Source organism: Seriola lalandi, unplaced genomic scaffold, assembly GCF_002814215.2.
Source record: "Seriola lalandi dorsalis isolate HSWRI2012SDOR001 ecotype SW California unplaced genomic scaffold, Sedor1 jcf7180002054829, whole genome shotgun sequence".
NCBI classification, from domain to species: domain Eukaryota; kingdom Metazoa; phylum Chordata; class Actinopteri; order Carangiformes; family Carangidae; genus Seriola; species Seriola lalandi.
In genome coordinates this window covers 1307433-1328128 of record NW_019525382.1, presented here as the reverse complement: position 1 = coordinate 1328128, position 20696 = coordinate 1307433, and the positions used below count along the sequence as shown (strand labels likewise).

Genomic DNA, 20696 nt, shown 5'->3' with positions numbered 1-20696 from the left:
TCTGACAAGTAATACAGACTGCTTCCATATACGTCTCTGAGCATACCAAACTTCATTTCAAAAACTCTTAGTTTAGGATATGTTAATAATATGTTAATAATTGATACTCCAGGCTCTATCAGTTTTGATACAATAGTAAACGACTGAAAAAGGACAGAGAATTCAAATGTTTATTTTAAAATGTTCAATATTTTACATGATTTAAAATTATTTTACATTTTTATTCAGTTTACATTCTGGGTATCTTCTGTCCCATTTGACCAGTATTACAGACTGTTTCCATCTAAAATGTGGCCAGCGATGTCTAGGGGATACCAAACTTCATTCCAAAATCTCATACCTGATTTTTACTGATTCCTTGATGTATTCAGATATTTCTGCGGCTAATGTCAACAGTTAAGACAATTTCAATCCTCGCAGCCCAATCATCACAATAATAACAAGGTATAATAATTAATTCACAGTTTATGAATCACTGTAGACGAATAAATGCAAGATTTAAAATCAGCTGTATGGAGTGTGTCTCTAAGGCAACAATTTACTAGCCTTTCTACTCATTATCGTACATCTCTTAAACTCAACACACAGATTTAATTTCAAAACACAGCCATGAAATCCCCTATTTTAGCTAATTGTGCTGTGACCTTCTGGGGTGACAGAACAGGTAGGGGTTTAGTGTCACTTTGTGTCTCTCCTGCACTTAAAACCTCCGTTAAACCTAGTGATTGCTGCAAAAATCAACTTTTGACCAGCCAGGAACAGGGTGAAATGTTAGACCAATTTGAATATTGACAAACCAGGACACACAGTGTCATTATGGGATAAATACAAAGAAGATTTACCCTAGGAAGTGCCTCCAAGTAACCACAATGCCATTAGGATTTTATTGTCATGTAGGATCTACATTCTACCCTCTGAAAACCTCTACACTTTACTAAAATGTATGGCATGTAATACTTTCATCTATGTAACAACACATATATTCTCAATGAATTTCACAGTTGTGTGATTGTAAAACTGCAGTAGTTATCTTAAAAATATGAGCTAAATAAAAGAAAATTTGATTGGTTAATCTCATCATCAAATCCTTCCTCTCACTGTCTGACGACTGACTAAAATGTCTAAACATATTTTAAAAAATCTTGTGGATTTGAAGATGTTTTGCTTACTTATTTTTTCAAGCAGCTTTCATTCACATCTGAAGATTGGCCACTAGTGTATTAGGTTTATTTCCTTACTGTGCAGTCATAGGTCCAGATGGTTTTGATTTCATATGTTCTGGATCTGCTTCACATCGTTTCATTCAGCATTTTCCACCGATAGACTGTAAGTCAATCGTTCGGTGCTGATCTAAGCCTCTCATCTACTCCTCACTGTGAGATGAAGACTATGTGCTGTCTGTCTGGTCACTGTCGCCGGCGCTCATCTGGATTAAACCAATCAGAGATGAGATGGTGCCCATCAGCCCCACCAGCCAGTTGGGGAATCGACCGGCCCACAGGAAGCCGGGCGGCATCCAGTGAATGGCGTTACTGAGGTCAGCCATGCTGCTGAGGATGGACAGAACCTCCCCTTGCATCTGTCTGCAGAGTTGAGAGCGACTACAGGAAAAAAAAACCCACTGATTTATCATGACACATTGTTTTATACAGATGTCTCACAAAGTAAAGAAGCCTGTCTTATATCCATTACAGAGGCTGAACATTTGTGATAAAACTGCAGAAACAACACCTGTTGCCAGCTCCATCTCTCCCACATCTCTTCAGCTTCTTCTTCAGCAGCAGCAGAACTCGAAGCGACCTTAAAAATAAAAAATAAAAAAAACGACTGAAAGTGTTTTATGCTCGATATTTGGCAGGTAAAGCAAGAAATAATGTAAGTGGGTTACAAAGCGCTCCACTTTAAGCTTAAAATGCACTCTTAGTGTCGGTGGGATCGAGTCAAAGCAACCTCTGCTTTAGTTTTCATTTTTCACAGATTATACAACAGTTAGACTTTTGAACAGGAACTACACTTTGCAAGAGAAGATTTGAAAAATTAACAGAACGAGTAAAAACTAATTGTGAAAAAACAGATCTACTTTTGATCTGTTTGGAATTTTTTTCACATGAAGGAAAATTATGAGCCGAGTTAAATTTATTGCCTTTAAACATTATTCAGAACTTGCCTCCATGAGTGCTGGACAGACATTTAACACGTACTAATAAAATCATTATATAAATAAGAACATATTAAAATACACAAAATGCCATAAATATAAAAGATAAACTAATACAGTAAATTTGATTCACTTCATTTACTGTGTTCTTCAATTACACATTCAGTTACACCTCTCAGTAATCAGCCTATAAGTAACATTTATCATTTCTGTGATACATGTACAGGTAAGCTCACCTGAGTATTCCCAGCAGCAGCGAGGTTCCCCACAGCACCGTGCTCAACAGCCACCATTTATCAGACTTGACTTTGATGAGCTCAGCGTCGGCGGCCCATGCGATGTGTTCACAGGGGTAATAGAGCTGATCGGCCACGTTGGTCAGCACAGAAATCCAACGAACCCCTCTGTCCTCCTCCTTTACAAGAACAGAAGAGATGTAAAATATCTTGATATAATAATAACAAGGACAGTACTTGAGTAAAAGTACTTAGTCACTTTCCACCACTGCCATTTGTCTTAGAATATGGACAGAGAACCACTGTATCATGTTTTTCATTTAGTGGGACAGATGTTCACCGATCCCTCCCTGACTGAATTCTGAGGAATGATAAGACTTGAGAGGAGGAAGTGGACGGAGCAGAGCGTTGTTGTGTGACCCACCCCGTCTCCAAACCCATAGCTGCGTGAATAAGCCAGCATGGAGAGATCGTCAAACAGCCTCAGCACCGTCCTGCATTGGCTGAGCTGAGCAGAAAATAACAGCAGACTTTTTCCGAGTCGCTGGGACGAGACGTCTGCTTCTGCCTTACGGGAAAGAACTCCTCCAACAAGCTGGGAGCCATAACAGACCGTCCTGATCTGGAAAGACAAACAGAGAGAGGGGAAACACCAGGAGGTGCTCACAGTACTTTCAGGAGACAGGGGTGTTTATGAAAGAGGAGACTTTACTCTCAGGGATGTAGTGAAAGCTGATCTTTTTATATATATGTACATAAACCTGAATGGCTGACATAATAATGACATATAGTATTTATGCTAAAATTGCAACATTTCTATATTCTATATTCAAATATTATTCAGAAAAAACTGCAGAACTGATGGATTGTGAAGTGAAATTTTTTTCACAAGCTTGAATCTAAGGCTGCAACTTCATTTTATTTTTTATTATCGATTAGAGAGAGTCCAAGGTGGCAGCTACAAGTATTATTTTATTTTATTTATTTTATTTTTTATTCTTGTCCAAGGATTTAAAATCAAATAATGTCAAGCTTTTCGACGTTTCGAGCTGCAACAATTCATCTGTCTTAGTCATTTTAGGATTTTATGCTTTTTTTTGTCACACATGATAGTAAACTTTGGAATGTCGGTCGGACAAAACAAGACATTTGGAGATGTCACTTTTGACATTTTATTGATACAAAGGATTTATCAAGAAAATAATTGGCAGATTAATTGATAATGAAAATAATCATTAGTTGCAGCCCTACAGTGTTTTTTTTTAATAATGTATGATGTAAGACAAGAGAAAAAGCATAAGGCCTCACAATTAAGAAGCTGAATCCAGAGAATGTTTGAATGATTTTCAAAATAGTTATCAATATTATTAATTTTCTTCTGGATATCTAATGGTTTATTGGTTCAGCTCTAAAGTTATTCTTTTTGCCATTTGTGTTTTCTACATAATGATTTACAGTATTAATGCAGTGTTTCAGCATTTATGAAGCAACTTAACACAGCAAAATGATGCATGAATTAAAATAATTTTTACAGTAGTAGTATCTACAGTAGTATTTACATTTTTACTCTATTAAGGATTTATATTTATATTCATATGATTAATATTGTAGGAGATGTAATGTGTTTAGATGACTCTTACTTCGACTTTGGACACTATTTCTCTTTTTTCTTGTCCTGCAGGAGTAAACTCAGTTCAGCTGGCAGTAAACACTGAACTAATGCTGAAACTACACTTACACTGAAAATGGAGTATCATAACAAAGTTATTTAAGACCAATGAACTATCCCACATTAGAGGGGATAACAGTTAGGTGTTTGTTATTTTAGACTCCATGGATACTTACAACTTTATCTCTTCCTCTGTAGGACTCCAGCAGTCGGACCAGAGACTCCAGAGACTCCTGCATGTCTGTCCGCAGCTCACTCACACACTCACGACGCTGTTAAAGAAACAAACAAGGATCTGTGATGCTCCTGCACAACATCTCCACTTTTGTCTTTAATCACTGGACCAGCTCTCAGCTGGACTTTGAAACAGGAAGTACCCAACAAAATATAGACCCGAGTAGATGATCACCGAGTAAATGGAGCTTCTTCTTCGTGGTCTTCTTGCAGACTAGACACAGCAATGGTGTAATGCTGCCCTCCACAGTTTGGGCAATATCATTTCTGCTTCAACAATACTGGCTGTTGCATATCAATAATAATGCTCGCTGATGTTGTAGAATATAAACCACACGGATAGTTCAGTAGCCTTTCATTTTTCCAGTATGAATCAATATCCGTATATATAAGGCATGAAGAAACATACCAGTTAAAGGTTTTAGAACAGCCCTGTTTTCCCACTTTTTATTGAAATTTAAACAGTTCAAGTCCAGTGACTAACCTTAAATGGAACAAAGGTAAGCAGTAACCTGCCCAAGGTGAAAAAAAGGTCACCAAAAATGGAAAAATCATGTACATTTCATAGAAATCAGACCTTTTGAAGAAATTGCTTAACTTACCTGCAGCAATTGAAGTAAATTAAGCTTTGAAAGTTAATGCAAACAACTCCTGACTTTTTCTCCCAACTTTTGTTGGTTAATTACAAACCCTCTGTCTGTACAATGGCAGTGTTGGAACAAACTGTGTTACTGCACCCTCTAATGCTTTGTTAGTACAATACTGTACTGCAGGAAGTAGTACTGTATATTGCTGTCAGAATGCTGAAAAAAAGTCAAATAACACAGTCAAAAAACAGACTGGTTGGTCAGGGGTTAATCCCACAAGACAATGGGCCGAAACATCAGAAGAAAAGAACCAGATGGTGATTTCACATGATGAAGACGAGCACAGTCTCCAGACTTAAACCTCATGGAGCTGGTTTGGGATGAACTGGACAGAAGGTGAAAGCAAAGCAACCTACAAGTACAATACATTTATGGGAACTTCTGCAACAGTGTTGGGATGAACTTTCTGGACAAAATTTGATTTCCATTGTAGAAAGAACGTCACGAGTCTGTTTGGCTGCTGAATCTATATCTAGATTAGATTTAATTCAACATGTTTATTTGTTTAGTGCTTTAATTTAATTTCAGAAACACTGGAGGTGCCCTTAAACTTTTGACTGCTAGTGTATTATTTGTATTCAGATCCAGTCCAGACATTTTATTCCTTTTCTTATTGATGGAAATTTTGGATCTTGTTATGCTAATCATAGGCTACTCTGAATCAACTGATACATAGGATTAACGGTAGGGACTTTCTTCTCCTACTGTTTACTTATACTTTACCTTTGAACTTATAGTTTACAGTATGGCATTATACAGAGAGGTGTTTCGGTCATTTAAACAACACTCATTGGTATAAACAGGCTGGACAAAATAATAGAAATGTCTGTTGGTATAATGCTTTTCAGTTCAACAGCACCACAAACTACATCCTCCAAAATGACCATAACATTGAATTAACCCCTTTCTGGAACAGTTCCAGCACAAACTGAACATTATAACCTTCATGAGCATGCTGTTTATTGTAGGACTGTTGCATTAGTTTTAGCTACAACTACCAGCTAAGTGTATATGCAATTCCATTGCATTGTCAGTGTACTAATCATTTTTATGATACCTTTGGTTGTTTGGAGTTGTAGTCAGTTACTGTTTTCATAGTTTCACAAGTCGCTTCCAGAGAAAACCTCAAAGATCAACAGTGACTTAAACACAGTTCCAGTAAAAGTTGAAGATACATCCTTTACTGGAAGTGTGTGTAGCACGCTGCATAGCTGTGCACCCACACTCATAGTAAGATGCATAGTAAGAGCAGAAGGGTTGTCTTTCACATTTTTTCTAAATCCATATAAAAGATGTATGTAGTGTACATTTCTTGATGAACTGATTTGGGTTCTCTCCATACAGTTAACCGATTTCTTTTTCCTTCCCAGATATTGCTGTTTTTCCCGGTTCATTTCTTGTGCCTCATTTCTACATTGCTCCATCATCTACAATCCACAGTCCTCCTCTGACTTTGATAAACATGACACTCAGGAGGTGAAAAGGTTTTTTTTTTTTTTAATCTTTATTAAAAAAAGAAACTTAAAAATTGCCAAAAAAATCAAATCACAATTATCAGAAAAAAAGCTATTTTATTTATTTTTAAGTTATCTCAGAGGTCAAGCAAAACACAAAGCTACAGTAATAGTGTATTCATTTGCTATACAAGCAGTTTGACAAACAATGCAAGTGATGACAGGTCTTAGCACAGGGAACATATGTGCATATCCACATGGATCAGTTTTGTATGACTTTATAGTACTATACTTTATAGTTTTATTGAGTTTGAGTTTGAGTTACAGTCTAGTTTGTTTGTTTGTTTGTGTGTTTGAGAGCAGGACAGCTGCAATAGATTCAAATAAAGCATTTGGACCCACACGTTTTTAGCTTTCATATAGTTTGTTTCCACATTTGTGTTTCTTGCTGTGAAAGTGTGTGTGTGTTAAGTTTGACATGTTTGAAAAATCAGTGTGTGGAGTCGTTGTCATAGATGTCTGAAAAGAGAAAACAATTTCAAATTACACTGGAAATTATATTAACACAGTTTGCATTGCAATTATTCATAGAACATGGGGATCCAAAGATAACTCACCACTTGGATAGTCAACATCGTCGTAAATGTCTCCTTCCCTGCAAACATAGACTGATGTTAAACTGATTGCAGAAAAGTTATTTTTATTGATACTGACATTTCACTGACAATTTTCATTGATACTTCCGTGTAAAATCTAAACCAAAGCTTTAACACATTAAGTCAAAGTTGAGTTTACAACTTAGGGTAAAAATGGGTGCATCAAGTGCAATATTTATATTTACAACTTGGACGGATGTAGCAATAGCCAAACTTCATACAGTATACAACACATACTGTAGGTGTGTGCACAGTGTATATAAGTGGGTCTATATTTGTCAGTGTAAGCTTTATCCAGACATCCAGAAGTCATAGATACAGTAAACTGTTACCATAACAACAACAATAACCGTATTTAGAAAAGGCTAATTCATAAAGACTTTATATTTGCTAATGAAGGCAGAGTCACATATGAACCAATTAAGATTACTTACATTGGAAGAAGAAGTGATCTGGACACATAACCATCTGTGAGAGGAGAGACAAAACAGACTTTATGTAGAACAGTCTCAATGAATTTGTAAAATCCAACTGTTATTGAATTATTTTATACAATCATATGTATTGATGTATGATATATATGTATTGGTGGTATCTGTTGCAAGAGTAGCCACTGTTACAATACAGTGGCTAATGGGGATCTAAATATGCTGTAGATTACTATAACATAAAATCACACAGGGATGCAAAGTGTTCACGTACATTTTCCAAACCTGTTGCGACACAGAACTTTCTTGCTGCTGGTGAGCTGGATAATATCTAGGACATCTCCCTGAGACACATGCAGATCCTTCCCTCCTGGCTTCTTTAAGATGCAGTTGGGATCCACCATCATGGTGTGTAGGACCTTGGGTTGCCCTTCAAACTGGAGAACAACAGTTACAGTGACCCATTTTTGGCATTTTAAAGTTTTCTTAAATCTCTCAATGCAGGTTCTGTAGCATGTTTATGTTATATGCATCATGATATAATTTTGAGTTGTATGAGGGGTTCCTCAGGGATCAATCCTGGGCCCTGTTCTTTCCTTTTGGACAAATAATTCATAAATATATTTCCTTTCACTTCTATGCCGATGACACTCTTCTTTAGCTAACACTTGAACTGTAAACCACTGTTATAAATGTGTGAAAAAATATTTACCTTAAATTTTTTTCTTAGCTCCTTCTCCACTTTGGGATCTATGCTGAAAATGATAAAACATTTCACAATTTGATTTCAGAGCTTGACAATTAAATATAGAGCAATCAAATACCATAGCAATGTATTATTCAACAAATGTTTTTCAGATGTTTTTTTTCCAAAGGGATTAAGAAAGTAATTAGAAATTAACAAATGATGCTCTTCTATTTGAACATCAGTCTCATAACTTATCAGATCTTGACAAAGATTTACATTATAATGATACAGCAGCACACTCAACCAGTCATTTCCTGTTTCCTTTCAGTGAATCAGACATGAGCAGATACCTGATTTCAAATGGTGGTGGGGGGAAATCCTCAGTCAATGGTTGAACATCATCATAGTCATCTGAGAACAAAACAAGTTGTGTAAACTGAAACTAACTTTATCTTGTCTTCTAAATAAATAATAACCATTAACATTTTTGGTTGAAACAATCGTACAATAACAGTAATAAAACATGTGCTTAACTCTTAAATATAGATATTAATAATAAACTAAATAATGATAAATAGAATAAAGTAAACAATGAGTTTGACCCACACTAGATAGCCAAGTACTATTTCATTAAAATATTCATGTTTGGGTTAAAGTTGGTCATCTTTCTTAATCTTTAAGTTGTCAAATATCATATTTAGCAAACAGCACCCCATGTTACTGTATTGTATGTTCAATTTTGAACAATATAACAATACAACAATTTTGCATAATAACAATTTTTTAGAGATTTCCTTCTTGAAGTTTCGCTGGTGATTGGGCGGCTATTTCATCTTTTTATTTTTTATTTTTTTATTAAACCAAATTACCTAGTCAAATGATCTTCATTTGACAGAAATAATTGAGACTGCTGTTTCTTTTGAGCAATTCTGTTGTAAATAAAAAAAATCTGACATTAATCCTAATTAGTCATATGTGCTTTGTTGTTACTTACCATCATCCTGAAGCATGCTGCAGATTAGAAGAAATACAACGTACATGTTAGTTGGAACAAGAGCAGGTGAACCAGAAAAAGCAATGCAACCGAACAATTAGGCATGTTTACAGGTTACATTCACAGAATTTCAAATTACTGATACACTGAACATAACTTAAAGTAAAGGTTGGCTGGAGTGTTGAGAGGTTTTTCTTTCAATATAAAAAGGAAAATTTTCTATACAGCAGGATGAACACAATCTGCTGTACCTGTCTCTGTTATTGGAGTCCACATCAAACATATGTGGGGGGTCTGGAGGTGGTGGAGGTAATGGTGATGAGTCTATTTTTTTGGACTGGAGCACTTTGCGCTTCACTGCTTCATAGTCAATGTCCACACATGTATTGCTGATGTATCCGTCTGCAAGTTTACACAACGACAAGGTAATATACTGTAAATCAACACAGATGAAACAAACGCAACAAACGATGATCAGTATTATGGCTGGGTGTTGAATTTTATTATGTATACTGAATACATCAGTAAATGTGAAAAATATCAATATAATACTGTGACAGTTATTGTATTATTAATTTGGTGCATATTGCACTCTGCTACTGTTGGATTAGCAGAATAGTCATACTGTAAAGGAGTTCGCTTCATCAACAACAACAAAATGTGACCAACATGAAAGGTCAAAGGTAAACAGACTGGCAGATTGTGATGTGCTTTAGATTCTTATTTAAAAATGGCAGTCAGTCTGAAACACTTTGTTGTTAAATTGTTATCCCCTTTAGCCAGGATAATGTGCAATATATACGTTATAGTATATAGTATACATATATGCAATATCATTTCGAAGCATTGACTTGTGAAGCAATTGTTTCTTAGTTCATCACTGTGTGGAATTTGCATTAAACTTGTAGCAAGAATAGTAACACTACTTTCATGCTATATTGCCATTTAGCTTGCTGGAGAAACCAAGGTAACCACGTGTTGAACTGACTTCAATCAAATTTTACACATGCTTTACGCTTTACACTTCAAATGCTGCTCTGCTTTCCTTTATAGCATTCTTTGTTGTCCTCAACCTGTCAACTGTCTACAATTGCTGACATTGTTATGTACCAAAACACCTAAGCAAATTCGTCATTTGGGAAAACATACTTGGCACTTAATTGATTCTGATTCTGATTGCTTACTTAATTTACATAATTTATTGGAAAGATGAAATAAACACTAGAGGAAGTAAACAACAAGCCAGAGAATAAGAGGTCAAAAGACAGAGGGCCAGAAGAACTGTTTGCTTTCACAGATAGAGTTGTGTCTTATCTGCATAACATAATACATTGTGTTTTTTAATGTCCATTACAAAGCAAAGTAGGAGCCAAGGAAAGACCACAAGAAACACTTGCCAAACACAACAACAGGTATATCTTCTGTGACAAGAGCACACTAATTGCAGAAGTATTGGAAAAAATGTGTCAGCTTTTATTGCATCTTTTCTTGATATGCTTCATATAACTTTTCCACTTAAGCAATATGTGAAATATATTCTGCAGTATTGAATTTCAGGTATTTCCAACTGTGTTTTTTAAATATGCAAACAAAGGTCTCCTCTGTGTTGGTTTATGTTTGGAGGTGAATTTGCTGGACGGGCCGATTCATGGCTTACTCAGACGCCTACCTTTGTGGCTCAGATGGGAAGATGCTCTGCATGATTGATTAAGAGAAATTTAAAGCAGAACTCACAGGTTCCATTCAGAGACCGAGCCAACCATTTGCCTCCTGGGTTATTCTTCACCCGAAGGATCTCCACACTCTCGCCTTGTCGTACACTGAGATCCAGTTTTGATCCTCCGTGCCAATCGTGTCGGACTTTGGCTGTATGAAGAACCTCCACCTCCCCTTGCAACTACATATGGACAGATAAGTAAGGTGTGAAAGTCGCAAATTTGAAGTTCAAAGAAGGATCTCTGGTTTATACTAGAAATAAAAATCTATATTTCAACATGCATTTTAATTCAAAATCATAGCAATCATGAAGCTGGAAGTTTATCAGGTTAACTTACCCAAAGTAGCTATCCTAAATTTACTATGACTATATTATATATTTATCTCCAAAATGCAAGTAGCATTTCTGTTTTGAATTTCCTTAAACTGTCATCCATGCTAAATGCTTAAGGCGATGCCATCAGATCTGCTGCTGAAGGAACTGGATCTTTGGAAGTTTCATGGAGGACAGATGTCGCTGGGCTCTTACCTGGAAGTTCTTCCTCAGCTCATTCTGTTTTTTCTGACGCTCCATCCGTTCTTTCTTCTCCTGTTCTCGATGCTTCTTTGCTTCTTTCTTTCTCATCTTCTCAGCAGTTACTCGATTCACGCCCACCTGGTCCCTAGAAAGGAGAAATTCAACTGAAAAATTACTTCTTCACATGACAACATGCACTAACTACATGACTAACAACAAAACAAGGCTTGGCAGTGTTTTTGTTTTCTCATAGTTTTCTATTAAAATGACATTACTAAAACTTTACATTACATTAAACTCTCTGGAAAAGGTGTATCTTTTCTCACACATATCAATTTCACAGATATTATGATCATTCATTTTATTTTCAGTAAAAGCTGTAACATCACAACAATCAGTTGTACATGAGAGACAAATAACATGTTTTGAAGCCATTCATTCTGCACTAAGCAATTCAAACTAAACTTCTTTGCCAACTTCAGTATTTACTCTCTTTCACTGTTTCAGTTTGTTCTGATTTGCCCAGATTTCAACAGACTCTGCCTGTTATTTGTCACAATATCCTGCTTACAGGAAACATGTGTGTTGAATCACAGACATAACTTAGAAGTAAAGACAAGCTGCACAATATGCTTTACGAACCTTCATGCAATTTGAAATTCTTCTGACTTTAAAACAAAATAGGCAGATAATAAGTCACTTATTCTTGAAGACTTCTCCTTGAACTGCTGTGGCTTTGATAGTATCTCATTTGTACGTATCTTTAGAAAAAACGGTCCTCTGACTGAATAAATGTAAATGTGTAAATATTCATATCATTACAGCCTAGCACTCCATCTCACATGCAAATACGACCATGATTAAGAAAACTACTGTTGGTGGTTGTCACAACAGTAGCACACTGCAGCAGCGGTAGCAGCAGATGTAAAAATAACAGCAGCAGTAACAGAAATAAAAGAAACAATTGCTTCACAACGTAGCCACTTTTTACTTTGGTTATGTAGAGCTCCTATTAGATACAGACTCAACAATTACTTGGAAAGTAGAAAGCAGAAAGTTTATACTTACTCATCAATAAACTCATATACATCATCATCATCATCATCATCCTGCAAGACAAAAGACAATTTGATTTGAAGACAAAAGAAAATATTCATGCACAGGGATTATTACATTAAAGGAGAATACCACCCATTGTAAGAATTTAATTGTCTTATTTCTCAGTCATATAACACATTGTGTTTTCCTCATTGTTGTCTATGTATGTGTACATTACACTTAACTCAAGCTTGAAATCAAAGGAAGCACTTGAAAGCACTGACAGTGAATAAAGTTAATTGTCATTTGTCTCACCAACATAAACGAATACTAAAGCATTACAAACAGGAGTGAACTGGACTTTCATTCTAAGTTTAGTTACAGTTTTAGGGGAAGAGTGCAACGTGTTCTCACAAGAGGAGACCACCTGATTTTGAATTCTTCAAATGGGTGGTATTATCACTTTAAAGTGAGAATTTCAGTTTCAATTTTCTGTACCCACCCCATCCAGACACTGTGAACTGTTGTCACTCCAGGACTCTGCGAAATCATGAAAGACATGTCTTTAAAAAAGTGGCACAATTTCTCAGAAAACTGCTTGATAATCATGATAATACAAGTAAATTACAACTCATATATTTTTATCACTTAAAATGTGTCAGAAGAAGGAGAGCTTCAAGCAGGAAAGAGGCTGCAGCGATGCACCAGTAAACAATTTTTTACCATTCCTCTCAAAACTTGCAATGTCGTCATAGGTGTCCTGGCTATCATCAATGTCTCTGCAATCAATAAACAAACGTTTGTTCATTATTCAGCAATTACACTTTTTTCCTGCTGAAAAAAATAAAAACAAATAAAACCATCATCTGGACAGTATCACGTTTCCGTCAAAAAAGATATTTGTTGTATATAAACTTCATTTTTAGGAGCTAGTGTAGTGTAGTGTAGTAGTGTAGTAGAAGTAACTGCACAAAAAGAACGGTTTTATATTATTTATATAATTTGTGTTACACTTGTTGTTTGCAACATGTTTGTTGTTGATATTTTAAAATTTAATTTCTCGCATAATTTCCTGCCCTCCTTCTTAACATCATGACAACTGTGAAGGAAATGAGAATCTGGTGTGGCTCTCTCAGTGATTTTATTAACATTGATTGTACATTTAAAGATATGATGTAAATTATCTGAAATTCAAACCAGGTTGTTTCTGTATCTAATAACACCAGCATGTTGTGAAGTGGTGAATACTCACATAGAGGCAATCTGGTGCGGCAGCCTGCTTGGTTTGTTGGATCGCTGTGGCAGTTTTGGAGGACTGACTAATCCTGGCAGGGACATTTTTCTACCAGCTGAACCTGGGGAACCTGCTGAAGAGCCAGACAATGTCTTTACGTAGATGAAGAAATTTTATTTACAATGAGACAGATAAGCAGCGATGACAGCACTGACAATCTTTGATGAAAAGGCAAAAAGAGAGGCACATTCGCTGAAATGTTTCCGCACTAGGCTTGTTTGTTTAATTTCAATGAGCTTTAATGCTGCTGACTTCCAATCAAAGATGAAGCACACTGGTTTGTCAATGTTGCTTTGAACACTTTGAACCAGTGATCATGAGATTTGATTTTAAATAATGAATCCTTATGTTTTATAGAAGATTCTTCTTTAGGTATCTGATGCTCTGTCAGTAATATTAAGGTTTGGATATTCATCCATCTTAATCACTTAACTTTCCATCAAAAGTTTCAATAAAACAAAAAAATCTAACGATCATCATTAAACATGGCCAAAATGTCTGACATGCTTTTGAAAATGCGTTTAATTCATGGGAAAGTAAAATTGCCACACACGTCTATTTCACCGCAGACATTTTGGCATTTCATAATAAGAATAGCGAGCAGAAGAATAAGAGCGGTGTTACTGTTATTCTATTTAAGTGTGCCAGTCAACCATGACGGTGTGACAGCGAGGCAGCATGCACAACACCAGGACCCTTAAACTGAAGCAACTAGATGGAATTCAACCACCATTAATTTCAGTTTTTATACCTGCACTTTTCCTACTGTGAGAAAACAAGCTTTGTCCTTGTATTATATTGACTAATCTTATAATTACACCAGCAACTGCCATGATGATGTTACTCAAATCATTTTAAAAACAGAAAGAACCGCAGGTGTTTTCTTTCCATCTTCAGAGAAATGAATCTTTTACAAACATTTAGCCAGAGAGAAATAAGCAAAGAAATTCTAGATCGTCTTCATTTACAAGTTGAGTAATACATAATTAAAAATCTGCGTGTGAATAATAAACTAGAGAGACTCACTGTCACTTTTCCTCGGGGCAGGAAGGGCAGGTCCTCGGGTGAACCTCATAAAGGGCTCCAGGTTGACACTTGGCGGGCGTTTTGGCTTCAAGGGCAGGGGTCCTTCAGGGGGCAGGGGTTTCCTCAGCGGGGTCACTTCCCCTGCGCTCCTCTGTCTGGGCGGCTGTCGGAGAGGGGTGGAGGTGGGAGCTGGTGCAGGGGCCTGAGGTGGAGTTGGTGATGGAGCCAGAGCTGGTCTGATACCTGCAGGGATCTGGTGCCTCATCATCATGTTTTGTAGCATCTCCCCCGTCTGTTTGACCTTGCTGGCGTCTGCCGGCTGGATGGGTGCTCTGACTCCAGAATGTAGAGGCGGTCGCGGGACAGAGGCAGGTCTGAGGGGGCTGGAGGCGGCTGTTGGCTCTGGCCTTGGGAACCTCACCAGCCCTGGGCCAGTCAAGGGAGGAGGAACAGAGGGAGACAGTCTGTGATGGGCCAGATTGTTATCTGTCATTGGCAAGATTGCTCTCCCAAACCCAGGTCGTGGAGATTTTGGGGACCCGCTGTCTCGGCTGCTGGTGTCCGAGGTGCTGGTCTTGTTGTTGAACCGGGCCCTCAGAGCCTTGACATCTACGATCTCCTCCTGAAAATTACACAGAAGCACAAACTCAAACCTGCGGCTGCTCTGTTTCTTAAGCAGGAAGTTAGCAGCACAGCTCACAGCAAGGCATGACCCCCACGTTCACAAACACACACAACTCATCAAAAGCCTGCGCTATCTTTACAAAGTGTGATTGCACCATGCAACAACACAATTTCCTGGTTGTTTTTATCTTCACAGAGCTCACAAGTCCCCATCAACTCCCTGCAGCACACAAAACTAAAGACAGAAAGAAGTAATTCCAGATCAGCACCATTCATAAGCAGTATAAACACAGAATAAATAGTTACACAATAGTAACACATTATACTGTACAGTACCAGAGCAAAGTAGTTGTTAGCAGATATCTCTGTTTGTTATATACATATATATATATATATATATATACAGCACTTCATCACTTCCTCATCACCTCCTCAAACCACCACCTCTCTCTCTCTTTATATATCCATAGATATATAGATATATAGATATATAGTGCCTATAGATGCTAAAAGGGAGGGTATATTGTAAAGTCACTTTAATGAGGAGAACGTATTGATTAAAATCCCTTTGCAGCAATTTTCACCTGTTTCAGAAAGAGTGAGGCTGTTATGGCTGAATCATCACTTCCTCAAAACTCTAATATAGTTCAGCATGATGTTGTACAGTTGAATTAACTTTATGCATCATATACTCATCTCCTGTTGTTTGTGTTCAGTCCTTTTATTCTTACTACTGCATGTTTAGAAGACATTTCCTGGTTTTCTGTCTGGTTTCTCACTATGAACTGCACCACACCACTGTGGAGCTAGTCAAACTAAAAAAACGAAACTAAACTTTAAAAAAAAGTCAAAAAAATAAAATAAATGTGGTGAGAAACTGGACTACATTACATTATATTGGGAGGGGGTTTGGCCCATCCCCATACAAACTCACCACTAGTGTTGGGGAAGCTACTTTGAAAGCATTATAACTTTGCAAGCTACGAATTACTTCGCTGGAAGAAGTTGAACTACAGCAAAGCTACAAGACGAAGAAAACCAGAGGAAGAAAATGAGCTTGGTTAACTAAGCTACTAAAGCTAGTTCAAACTACTTTGTAAAAAGAAAATGTTTATGTAACATTTTTCATCAAGTTGTAAGAAAAATGTTTTATTTATTGCAATTTATTGCAAAAAGTGCCTACTTGTTTACATGTTATAACATAAACCAAAAAAACTAAAATACCTCACTATCAATAGGAAAGTGCAAGGAATGTCAGCTATGGTTTTGTAAACAATAACTGTTTAAAGGTCCCATATTATATTAGGTGAGATTTCTATGTCTTTTTTGATTATAAAGCAGTTCTAGATCCCATATTAATACTGTGAAATTATCAAAGTCTCAGTCCATGGAGAAATTCACAAAGCCCATATTCAGAAAAGCCGTTATCACTTCCATAGCTTTGTGATGTCACAACTATACAATCCCCAGTCTCAGATGCCCCAAGCCCAGCCCACACTGACCCAGCCTTGCAGGATTTGGTTTCCCTGAGTGTTTAGCTGAAATCTGCTAGTTTTTGATTCATTCACTCAGAAAACAGTCTGAGCTGAGACTGAGGAGGTTTATCCATCATGGTGTTGTCGCTGTGTGAACACTAAGCAACGCCCTTAGCTTTTGCACATGCACTACACAAAGCGTGTTGTGTGGCCTGCCTGACAAATGCATTGCCTTTGTTTGCATTCACAGTGGTCAGGATGAAACAGAGAGAATTGCTTTTTTATTTTTTTTTAAATCATTCTTTTCCTTTTATGGCCAAAAATTGTTTGTCGTTTCAGTAGTTATTCAAAAATGGCAAAAAAGTAATTTACTACTTGAATCAATACGCAAATATGAATGTAGCGTAGCTACCTGCAAACTTCTGCAAAATAGTTTAAGTCCTAGTTAGTAATAATGTGTTCACTATTCCCCAACACTGCTCACCATTAACTAGGAGGTCAGTAATAAACACCTGTGACAGTGTCAACAGAAACTGAACATTATAATATTCCTGTTGCACTGCATTGCAGTAAATGTTATATGTGCACCTGATGGAGAGGCCAGGTAGAGTAAACATATTCTCTTTGGAGTGTTTTTGAAAAACATATTCTGTTGGGATGAAAGTCAAAAAGGAAAGAAGATTTCAGTTCTTACAGCTTCACTGGCCTCCAGTGGAGCACAGGAATCAAATATTGTTTTGTAGGAGTGAACATGAAACTGTTCATTGATATTTTAAACTATTTTAGTCCATAGCCATAACATCACATCCAGTGTAGCAAACTTAATGCTTTATAGATGACACAGAAGACAGGTCAGGATTACTTTCTGTACTCTGGTGCAGTGGAGTGGAATAAGCTCAAACCCAAACTCCCATTGCTTTAAAGCAAAGGCTTAACAATGGCTCCTAACTAGTATTCCTTAATAGAGAGTGGAGATATTGAAATGTTGTTATAAACGATCAATGATGTTTACATTTTGAACTATTTCATGATGTTGATCCCCTTTAATGTGTTTTTGTCACTATTACTTCATGTGGTTCTGAAAAGATTTTTATCAATTGTTACTTCCTCCAAGAAGTTTATGTTTTCATCCATGTTTGTTTGTTTGTTCGTCTGATTATTTATCTGATTATGCAAAAAGTACGGATTGATTTTCACCGAACCTGGTGGAGGGATGGGAAGGAACAAATGACATTTTGGGGCAGATCTGGATCATTTGCTATGAATTTGAATTGTTTCTCTAAAGTTTGGCATATGTATTTTTGCAATGGCCTCGTTGGAGAGCCGCTCTTCTAGTTTGTTTACATGACTTCCTCTGTGTCTTCTATTACGTTTGTAATATCTTAATGTTGGACTTGATGAGGTTGGTGGACTGTGTAAACACCAGGGACAACAATGGAAATAAATTCACGATTTAATTGCTGCATTCTTGACAAAGTTTGATATATAGTACTATTTTTGCAGATGTACTAGCGCATTGTCAATAAAAATAAAAAAGAAATTTTCCTCTATATTAGTGTCAACAGGAATCTGTCAGGGACTGAAACATGTTTTGAGGCGTCTCTGTGATGTTATTTGGGGTTTGAATGTAATCATTCTCATCTTGACGAGTGGACCGAGCAAGAAGAGAAAAGAGAGTTTGAAGTAAGTGTTACAGAGCGGCAGCAGCAAACTCATTGGTTTAGTTGAAATTCAGCTGGTGGAGTCTTAAAACAGTTTTTAAAACCACAGCACTGGTTATGCAATTGCCGAAGGTGATCGGCAAACACAGGACCATAGAGGAAATAAGATTTGGAGAGAGTAGTGAAACACGATGAATGAATGTCTCTGGTACGTTGTAAACAACAACAAAAAGAAAAACATTATCATAATAAAGGAATCACCCAACTATTGTCTGAACACCTCAAGTTGAAAGCTTTACAAAGCCAGACAGAAGAATGTGAAGAAGTGCAGGAAGTGCTCACAACCACACACCTCTTTACCTCAGCCAGCATCCTGCGCTGGTTACCATAGAAATACCCTCCACTGTTGCTCCTGCACCAATAAGCTGCAAACTCTGCTCAGTCGCTTGCCCGCTCGCTCGCTCACTCTATCTTGTCACGAGGAACAAAGGAAACAGACAAAAAACTTTTTCTCTACACCACAAAACTCAGACATGGGGTTCCACTTTCAGTCAGCGAGCGCCTGCAGAAGAAACACAGTGTGTGTACAAGTGTGTGTGTGCGTGTGTGTGCGTTTCCCTTTATGTGGCACACATTAACTCAGGTGTCTTTCCACAGTCTCTAGCTGTGCAGGTGCTCCAGAGAAAACCTGACAACACTCAGAAAAACTACTGTATTTAAAACAGAGTGACAAAATAAATAATGAATAAAATATGACTTAGTTGTTACCATAACACATATTGTTCTGAAAGTCAGCATTTTCCGAAATATTGTGTAACTCTGTTGATCTCTATTAAGACTACACCAACAACCACTTTAAACTTTAAATTGCACTAACCTGTGCTAAAGCTAAAAAATGGATTCAATATATTAACACAACGCTGTGTAACAGCCAGTCTCTGCTACAGAACACATTTGATGTAGTTGTTTAATTGATTTAAGAGCTGAAAAAATACAATAATAAGTCTGGTTTTAGTTGAGTTTTAGAGTCACAAGCCTCTCAAGTCTCTATACACCCAAATATGGAGAAAAACCTGAAGGAGGACTAAGATATTTTGCAATTTAAAGGCTAAATATCAACCATCACTGAGCTTCTTCTATTTAAAAAAGTTTCAAAATGCTATTAAAATACAAACTGAAGTGAAGCGGTGCACACTGTGAATCATTAACTGGTGATAGCTGTGTGATAAAGCTTTCATTCATCAGCCGCAGGATGCCACTCTTGGCAATTTCAAATTCCAACTTCCCCTTTTGGCTGTGAAAATGATGTAATTCCTGTAGAGAACAAGTGCAACTCAACACATTAATGTTTTACCGGCTCTACCAGAGAGCCACAACGTGCTGTTTCAAAATGCCAGATCATGTGTTTGAAGGATTCTAAACCAGGTTAAAAGTTTAAAAGGTTATGATAAAAGGTAACTGAGGTTTTACCCAGTGAAACAATAAAATCTGTCCATGGTCTTTCTTTGATTGTCAGGTTATTCATAGATGGGTTGACTGTCAGGAGGAAATGGTCAGAATTACACAGTCACTCCAGCTGAGAGTAGGGGAGCTGTTAATCCCTTCAAGAATAGATACATGTTACAACCAAACTATACAAATGATTATAAATGAGAATTTCTTACCATATTTTAGCTTTAGTGATGATTCAGTGGTGGATAAAGTGCCCCATGTCCAGCAGTGATTCAGTATCCAGGCTGACGTGAATGTACAAACACCTTCATGACCTGTGTCTCTAAGCTTACTGCAAATGAGGAAATGCTCAGTAATTCACTGTGGGGAAGGTGGTTAACTGACAGCGCCACAACATGAGCTTCAACAGCAGGGAAATATTAACATGCTGTCATAATGTTTGTTTCAATTTTATTCTTGAAAGGTCAGAGCTTTCATTATATGTTTGAGTGTTTTTTTTTGGTTTGTTTTTTTTTTTTTAGAAAAAAAGGCCACATTTCAAGGATTAGCAAGTAATTTTGTATCATCAGCATTTATCAATTTTCTCTGCTCTTTGTGTTTTATCATCTCGCTGTGTGAATAAAGGAAAGGAAAGGAAAGGAAAGCACAAAAAAAGCAAAGATGAATGAAATAATTTCATTCAGAGGTAAAACTCTGAATTTTAAAGAAAAATAAAATTAAGTAAAAGTG

General features: G+C 36.9%; 2 protein-coding genes across 3 annotated transcripts; both read right to left on the bottom strand.

The window, feature by feature from the left end:
• Window positions 1–156: 156 nt before the first annotated feature.
• On the bottom strand, window positions 157–4446 carry pex11g (peroxisomal biogenesis factor 11 gamma). The gene is made up of 5 exons (XM_023426488.2): window positions 4240–4446; window positions 2819–3016; window positions 2395–2573; window positions 1732–1800; window positions 157–1601 (listed from the first exon to the last, which is right to left on the bottom strand). The coding sequence occupies exons 1-5, from the start codon at window positions 4300–4302 to the stop codon at window positions 1388–1390; spliced, it is 723 nt and encodes a 240-aa protein (XP_023282256.1). The 5' UTR covers window positions 4303–4446; the 3' UTR covers window positions 157–1387.
• A 2049-nt stretch (window positions 4447–6495) lies between these two features.
• On the bottom strand, window positions 6496–20309 carry LOC111669982 (FYN-binding protein 1). Of its 2 annotated transcripts, none has more exons than XM_023426501.2 (16): window positions 20180–20309; window positions 14756–15377; window positions 13688–13802; window positions 13159–13214; window positions 12938–12975; window positions 12466–12506; window positions 11410–11542; window positions 10899–11061; window positions 9416–9566; window positions 9165–9181; window positions 8521–8581; window positions 8195–8237; window positions 7757–7919; window positions 7489–7522; window positions 7016–7053; window positions 6496–6917 (listed from the first exon to the last, which is right to left on the bottom strand). In XM_023426501.2, the coding sequence occupies exons 1-16, from the start codon at window positions 20180–20182 to the stop codon at window positions 6889–6891; spliced, it is 1707 nt and encodes a 568-aa protein (XP_023282269.1). In that variant the 5' UTR covers window positions 20183–20309; the 3' UTR covers window positions 6496–6888. The 2 variants fall into 2 exon arrangements, with proteins under 2 accessions (XP_023282269.1, XP_087035494.1); XM_087179368.1 differs by having other exon boundaries at window positions 13688–13799.
• Window positions 20310–20696: the final 387 nt, after the last annotated feature.